Source organism: Trachymyrmex septentrionalis, unplaced genomic scaffold, assembly GCF_001594115.1.
Source record: "Trachymyrmex septentrionalis isolate Tsep2-gDNA-1 unplaced genomic scaffold, Tsep1.0 scaffold37, whole genome shotgun sequence".
NCBI lineage: Eukaryota > Metazoa > Arthropoda > Insecta > Hymenoptera > Formicidae > Trachymyrmex > Trachymyrmex septentrionalis.
The window spans coordinates 5,066,942-5,075,686 of NW_017305536.1; the positions used below are offsets into that span (position 1 = coordinate 5,066,942).

An 8,745-nucleotide genomic window follows, 5' to 3' on the forward strand; every position below is an offset into this window, starting at 1 on the left:
CTGCACATCGCATTGATGAACATTATTTAAAAAGTTTATGAATAATGACGTCGACTTAAATCAGACATTCAAACGATAACGTTCTCCTGCCATTGAGAGCCGAACGATGCTAAATTATCTTAAAAAAATTGCTTTGTAAAAAATTGCATAGTACTACATACATATTATAGCTTTGTTATGCGAATATAACGTTAAGGAATTATAATTTTGTCACTGTGATCTTTCTAAATTCTGTTTACATTCTCAAATGTTCCCACGTTTCGAAAAAATAACAAAATTAATAATGCAAGATAGACTGGAAAGCCTCAGTGTAGCCACGATATGAACACGTGATTGTGATTTAGATATTTTTATTATTAAATTTAGATACAGTAAATGTTATTTAATGATAATATCAATGTTGCAATGTTAAGGTATACGAATGCCTTTTGAATGAAACGTAATGAAATTTTAAAAATTTTAGATTCAAGATTCATAAGATATGACTCTGCGATGTATATCAAATGCATTTTTTTCTAGAGATATACTAGAAATATACAAATATGTTCAAATATCGCAAATTATTCTTGTAATCTTACAGCTAATTTATATTGAGTTATGTTTACTTAGCTGTAATATTACAATACGTTAACGTCATAAACTAAATATGTTTCAAAAATAAAACTAAATTTATTCGAAAATAAAAAAAGAAACAAAAAATATTACGTAAAAAAAATGACTTTATAATACAGAAATTACGTTTCCTTCGACTAATTGTAACACGTAATGAGAATCAAGATGATAAACAAAAGAGGACTGACAATGAGTGAAATAATCCGAATAATTTGAATAGCTTCTCCGCCTTTCCATGCTTGTTTGCTATTTATTTATAAAATGTGCTCCGATACTTGCGACTGTATAGAAATTTCACAAATGAAAAAATTATCTCTTAGTAGATCTTCGCGGCTACTCCAAATATAAATGCTCCAATGACTTTTTTTTTACTAAAAAATGTAGAAGAATAAAAGTAAAGAAAAAACATTTATTTGTACATACATCAAAGTATATAAAAATATCGCGAACAAGTATCTAGAGTTGAAGTACTCGATTGTAAGTATCCTTGATATATAGTAGGCACACTGCCTCGTTAATTCACAGAAAAATAACACCATCTTGTAAGGTGCGTAATTGCAACAAATATATACAGAAAATTAATATTTGATTGTTTATGCGATACATATTTGCGACAAAGGATCGGTAAAAATCAATGTGAAAGAAATGAAAAGTTATAATTCTTATATAGAGATTATTTTAAAACATTATTAGCTAAAATAAATCTCAGCTTTGTAATTGTTTGTTTTGCTTTACCTACATTTATATATATTTTATTTTTAATGAATTTAATAGCCAGTATATATATATATTTTTTTTGCTACAAATATTATTACGTTACATAAAATGTTATATTATACATTTAATTAAATTTTGCAAACGTAATCAAATCATCTGAAATAATCATAAGTAGCTTAAGCTGACTATTCGTTTGACGTTTATCTTAAAAACAGTAATTATTAGAGTAAAGTTTATTACAAGGTTATGTGCTAATTACTCTATAGATATTGTGGCGTAAGAAAAGTTGATAAGAGAAATATATACAATTGAATAGCTGAAGTTGAAATAGTTAAAGAGTATATCATGAGTTTACTGAGTATCGCTTCGTCGATCGCTATCGCAAAAGATAAAACATTTTTGTAGATACTTGACAAGTGCCGCGCGTGTAAATTCAAAAGCAATAACTGCAAGTGAAGGTAATATGCAACGCATGTCACAATATATCAGTACAGCTGAAATTATTTATAGCACTTGCATTATTTTGTTGTTTCATTTTATGAGTAATTCGTGTTCCAATATATTGGAAAGGTGACAGGGGTCAATGTAAATGAATCGGACGTTCAATCCTCCTGATATCGAATATCTTATGTATGATCAATTAATGTGCATTTATAATTTGCTAGCGAAAACAGTCAGAAGAGATCATTAATCAAAATTCAATGAATAAATTACATTTCAAATGTATATTTATATTTTGGACTTGGTTTTTTTTTTGCTATTTTAAAGAAGATTCGAAAATAAATGACGGAAAATTTATATGCTTATTTATTACAATATTTATCCATTTTTTTATATACGCAAGATAAGGTTAGCGGCAATGTGCAATAAAGCGAAAACGCACACATGTTTTAAAATAACGGGGAAAACCTGATTTAAGAACATAATTTATACAACGGTACTTTGCATTTCGCGCTCAGCGTGTTCTCCTAAATATTTCCTGCACTCAAAACGTTCGAATATTGTATTTATTATTTTATAGGTATTTTCTTTGATTACAAGCTGACTCGAATCAAGAGACCTAGCTAGAATGCTAAAACGTAATAAATCATGTAAACAGCACGTTGATCGCACATTGCCAGCACGACGTTATGTTACGTTGCAGCAGCACGTTGACTGCATGATGAATTATAAATTTTGTCTTTTTGAATCAACGCACTAATTGCACGATCCTATTACGGCGTATAAAATTTTTATTAATTCAATCATCTTGAAGCCAATTATGGGAACATCAAGACATCATCATCATCATCATCATCATTGGCTATATTTAGCAGACTCAACAGTTGAATGAGCGCTTGCTGTTATTGATGTATTCTTCTAGCTCATCCAATTAGACTTTTAGATGTTGAGTTTGCTGACAACTTTAATTGGATGATCTAGAAGAACGCAGCTAAAATAAAAGATAAAAATTTTTTGCTGAGAATTTCTCATCATACTGCGCCTTTTATCCAGTTTGATGCGATTTTTTAAATACGAATAACTGAATTTCACTGTGTCTCTCTAAAGGCGATATTGTGCACTGCTTGAAAATTAGACATTGAATATTTTTGCACGAAACTAGTCACGCGTAAAAGCCGTGCAATTCCAAAGCACGCAGTTTTGTTTTAATGCTAGCACTGTAATATAATTTGAAGTAGTAAAATCTGACGACATTGACTTGCACGATACTGTATAATATCTAAACTATAAAAATCACAGCTTGTCCTAGCTGTGACTTTTGCACGACTGGCTATCTGGGGAATTACGACATGAAAAGACTTTAATTTCAAAAATTTGTGTCATACATATGGTATAAATTCCACACTAGATTAATATTATCGCGTCCTGTACTTTGATTTTGAAAAAGAATTGTCATATGTGTAAAAATAATATATGCAATCTTAGTCTACAAACATTGCGATTAATAAAAACAGATGACTTTACGATCCTTTACATTAATTGTCTCTTATGCACATTTGCTGCAGAAACGTATATACATATATTGTATTCATGATAACTTTTATTTTCTTCCTTCAATTTTATTTTTGTTAAAATTAAAAAAATTTTGTCATTAATTAACATTTTATATTTACAAAATTATATTAATATAGGGATTGTCAATAAAAATTCTATAGAAATTTCATTTTATTTGAATAGCTACATTTAATACAAAAAGTACACCTTCTCTTTCTTCGAATTATTAGCTCTTTTTAAAAATGTAAAATGTACTTTTTTCAAGTGACTCAGAGATGATAAAACAAAGATTTTCAACATTGATAAAACGTTCATATACTAACATTTAATATAATGCGACATCTCAACAACGTTCTTTCAACGTTACGTGCTAAAGTTAAGAATATAAATTCTTAAAACATTTCTTGAAGGTTAAAAATATCTTATATTATTATATAATATTATAAACACATTTACAAAGTATTAGATGAAAACGTTGATAAAATAAAGTCAATATATTAAAATATTGATCTAATGTTTCCTGCTTACTGCAGAATATAAATTCGATAAGTTCTAACATTAAAAAAAGATTTTTATCTCTCGAAATTAAGATCACGTGCACCTTATTCCTCATATTGAAAACATATATAAAAACGGAAGCAACGGTTATTTGGAACCTAATTATTTAAAAAATAGCTTATTTAAAAGGTTAAGAAAAGGTTAATAAAAAAATTCAAAGGGGCGACAAAATTCTGTTTCCACAAAGGCACCTCATTGTGATATCAGAGGGAGTCCTAATGTATAATGGTATAGTATTACAAATATAACACTATTAGTGGTAAATAACATTCAGTTGAAATTGAAATTGTATTTCTATTTAAAGTAAATTAAAAAGGTAATTTTTAATTACTTTTTTTATATAAGTAATGTAATTAGTGTTGTGTGCGAGCAGAGCTGTATGATTCGGGAGTTTAGCAGATTCAAATTATATACATATCAATATTTATATTACGTCGATGAACGTACCTATGTTTTTGACCTTTTACAAGCAGTGCAAACGCTTCTTCACATCATTTCTATACATTCGGTGGTTAGTTACAGATATTCCGTTACAGATATTAGTTACAGATATTATAATATAAAACAGTTAGAATGTCAGAACAAAAAGCAACATTCCATGAATCTCCCCAAGTCAAAATCTATTTCCAGAATCAATTCCCAGTTTGTCAGTGGATACGTAGACATTACAAAAAAATACCAGACAGTGTTTACGCGAAATGTAATCATTGTCCGAGATTCGTAACAAGTCGATTCCCAACCTTCTTACGTGATCACTTGATATGGAATCATTCGGACAAATTGACAGAAGAAGAAAAGAAAGATGAACGTACTTGTTGGACATTGGATCATTTTACCGAAATAGAAGACACACAGTTCGTGAAATGTAACATATGTAGCATAATAATGATGTACGATAAAAAGAAATTAGAAGCACACTTAGGAAAAAAACACGGGTAAGTGTACTATAGAGGTAATGAAAAATTGATATTGAAGAGCGTAAAGTTGACAATAATTAATAAAGTTGATAATAATAAATGAATATATCACCTAAAGAAATATAACAGTTAAAATAAGCATTTAATAAGGCAGTAGGCACTTATCAAAATATGTGTATTATTACCATGTTTAGTATCTAGAAAAGTACAAATTAATAATATCAATAATATTCTTTTATTTTAATTTTCGTACAAGAATAATTAGATCTAAGATTTGTATTTACCAAATTGCCATGCTAGATCGCATGTCCAAGTATAATATAAATTGAAAGTTATAAAACAATATATTTGTCCGCATAACGAAGTAATGTATTATATATAATAGAAACAAATTTCTATGTTGTATTTTTTACTTCTTTAACCACTTTATATTTAAATGTAGGATTTCAGTTCCATGTTCAGATGTTATAGATTATGTGAGTAGCGATGCAAACACGGATACAATTGTAAAAGAAGATAAAATACACTCAGCAACTTCATCTAAAATTTGTGAAAACACGGAACAGATAGATGTCCTTGATAAGTAATTATTCATTATATACTTATTACATTTATTATAACGTAAATAGATTATTTAAATTAAACATTGCGTTTCCTATATGAATATAAGAAATATTACATTAATATATTAATGGCATGAAGAATAAGTAGATAGAGAAACAGTTATATTAATCAAGCAATAACTAAACATTGATTGTAATAAGTAACAAAATTTCAATGCTTCATGTTCAACATTTGTATATATTTATATATATATGTGTATTAGTGTTCAAATAAATATCAAATAAATATTTGAAATGTAGAAGTATAGGGATTGTATGGGAAAAGTATTTAATTATAAATATATTACATAAAATACAGATATATTTTTGAAAAATTATCTGGGTACAAAAATACAGGTATAACATAAAAGTATTTTAAAAAATTTAGATACTTTTAGTTATTTTAACAAAAAGAAGAGAAAAAAACGGAAAAAAACAAGCTGCGTTTCTATGTACCTACTACATAGGTAGTAGGTACATAGAAAAATTTTTGTAAATAAAAAAAGTAAATTTTTGTAAGTAAAGCAAACTTAGTTTTAGCTTAATTTCCAACATATAATGGTAAAATTGTAGAGATTAAAAACACTTGTTGCTAGTTTTAACCTAATTTCCAAGTTATAATGGTAAAAATGTAAAGTACAAAACAATATTGCTTACTAATGTGACGTATTACGATTTTTTCTGCACCGGTAATAGACTTTATAGAGCTATGATATTTGGGAATTATAGGTAATCGCGTTGCATGACCAGTTTACTATTCTCTTTCTATGAGATTCTTTAGTCGCTATTCCCTAATTAGTAAGCACTAAGATTTTCTATAAAGTGAAGCAAATAAAAGCATTTGCACAAAGAGAGTTGAGAATTAGAGAAAAACGATAATTTATATAATAAAAAAATTAAGTTTCTAATATTATAACATAAGATGTATAAATAAATACCTTGTATCTACGTATTTAAACTTAAAAAGTACTACAAAGATATCCAGGTACAAATACAAATATTTCCGCCTATAATGATTTAAGTAATGCTAAATTTACATACAGCTAAAATAATTAGATACTTTTTTACCTAGACATCACTGGTAGATATACATATGTATATATGGATATATATATATTTTTTTAATTAAAAATAACAGTTGTATAATTACATATAACATTAAATAACAAATATTTTATCACATTTCAATTTTTTTTCATATTGTATATAAATACAGATCCGCGCCTAGCACTGAATCAACAGACGATGTTTCGGATCTTCCTCCCCATAAAGATGTGACAAAACATTAATCATTTTCTAGCCAATCAACATCTGCAGCATTCGACATTTCTTCTTTTCCGAATCTTGCGAAATAAACTTTGATCTTCTTACACAAGAATAATTTATATTATGTTAGATAAATTATTCATGAGTTATATTTTATTAATTATTGCTATTGTATAAATGAGCTGATATTGTGAAAGGTTTAAACTTTTAAATCTATTTTGTGACTCGTGTAATATTACACAAGATATTATTATAATCCGTCTAGATAATTTTAAATATTTTGTATTAATAGTTTTTCTAAATTAGGTATTACGTTGGTATTATTCGACAATTGACTGAACCATGTAATATTCTATTTCACATTCATAAAACGCGTACATCAATTGCATTAATTTTATATATTTTAATGGCTAAATGTAACTTCCATGATTTATTGCTCACTGATAGAGATATGAATATCTCTTCTGTTCTCTATTGTGATTTTAGTTTAATATCTTTAAGATAATTCACTATCTTAAGATACACTTGCAACAATACTATCCAAAAGTTAAATACTTTTAACTTTTTTTTAAATATTTATTAAGGAATTTATATTTTCGATTATACCATAAAAGAAATATAGAATTCATGATTCAGTGCGTAAAGATCGTTCCTTGTACCTCGACAAAGAATTTTACACAAGTTATTTATCTTTTATCTATCAGTCACACATAAAATAGAAATATTAAATTACATAGATATGTGTAACTTGTATTTCTTGCAATACTACAAGAAATTAAAAAATCGAAAAAATCAAAAGAGAAGTAACATGTAGTTTTATACATATGTACAATATTAAGAGAGAATAATACAATTATCTATTCAGCACACGATATTTCAAAAATATCTTTAAATATTTATTAAATATTTTTACTAGAATGTATCAAGTATCTGAGAAATATCCGGTATCCGTTTGAATAATTGTCCTATCAAATATCCGAAAAAAATGTGACATCGGATATCTGATATCTAAGATTTTTGTAATCCTAATTTAAATAAATATTTAAAATACATTTTAAAAATATTGTATCCTGATTAGGTACTACATGATTAAACGACTGAATAAAATGGATAACTTTTGATTAGTAGACACAACAAATTCGTTTTTAATTTATTGTGTTTACCAACAATAATAGATGATAATTTCTTCTTATATTCTTAAAAAGAAATAATTACGTGCTAATGTTTCTAAATATATGTATAACAATAAATTAAACAAAATAATTTATTTGCAATGTCTTTAAAATTAATTAATTTTAGATGAAACCGATTCTTACATAGAAAAATTTGTAACATTTCCTCATCTCGTCAATATACTGTATTTTTTAAATCTCAACCATTAATATATTTTAGTTTAACCTACGTATTAGTGTTTCTATCGTAACTAGGGTTATCATTTGTTTCAAGAATATATATACTTTTTTGAGATTATGAAACAATGTACTCTTACATTTTACTTATTGAAACCAAATGTACTCTTTTTTTTTAAAATAGAGATCAACTTGAGATAAAATTTAAATAACTTTTAAATTTAAAAACGAAAAATGTGGAAATTGATGATGTTTCAAACATCTAATTTAAATATATTTTTGAATAGCATGGATGTGAATGCAGAATTGTTAAGAAAAATGTCATCAAATAAATAGGTATAGATTACTTAAAAAATGTGAATAAACATTTGATCTCCAAAATCTTAAAGAATGCGTTTCGAGTTACGCATGAAGTGCATAATGTCATTTTATCTTTCTTTATTATTTGATGAACAACAGAGACAAATGTTGCATACTAACTGTTGATCCCCCCGTTAAAAAATTTAATGATTCAATATAATTTTATTAATTTAAAACAATATGATTGTTTATAGTTTTACAATTATTATACGGTAACAGAAATTGTATAAAGAAATTGTTAACTAGTATGAAGCAAAACCAAATATTCATTATAAAATTTTATATTTATATATAATAATATAAATATGTATATTATATATAAATGTGTGTATATATATTGTGTATGTATGTATGTATATATATATATAT

General features: G+C 26.4%; 1 protein-coding gene across 1 annotated transcript; it reads left to right on the plus strand.

The window, feature by feature from the left end:
- Positions 1–4,455: 4,455 nt before the first annotated feature.
- On the plus strand, positions 4,456–6,744 carry LOC108750583. The gene is made up of 3 exons (XM_018490116.1): positions 4,456–4,817; positions 5,242–5,382; positions 6,618–6,744. Exons 1-3 carry the CDS (start codon positions 4,456–4,458, stop codon positions 6,688–6,690), a joined length of 576 nt encoding a protein of 191 aa, XP_018345618.1. The 3' UTR covers positions 6,691–6,744.
- Positions 6,745–8,745: the final 2,001 nt, after the last annotated feature.

What these genes read in the sequence shown, in the direction of transcription:
- LOC108750583 (XM_018490116.1), top strand. Translation starts at nt 4,456, where the DNA reads ATGTCAGAACAAAAAGCAACATTCCATGAATCTCCCCAAGTCAAAATC. An exon ending in CACTTAGGAAAAAAACACGG is followed by an intron (nt 4,818 to 5,241) that starts GTAAGTGTACTA and finishes ATTTAAATGTAG; the next exon opens with GATTTCAGTTCCATGTTCAG. An exon ending in CAGATAGATGTCCTTGATAA is followed by an intron (nt 5,383 to 6,617) that starts GTAATTATTCAT and finishes ATATAAATACAG; the next exon opens with ATCCGCGCCTAGCACTGAAT.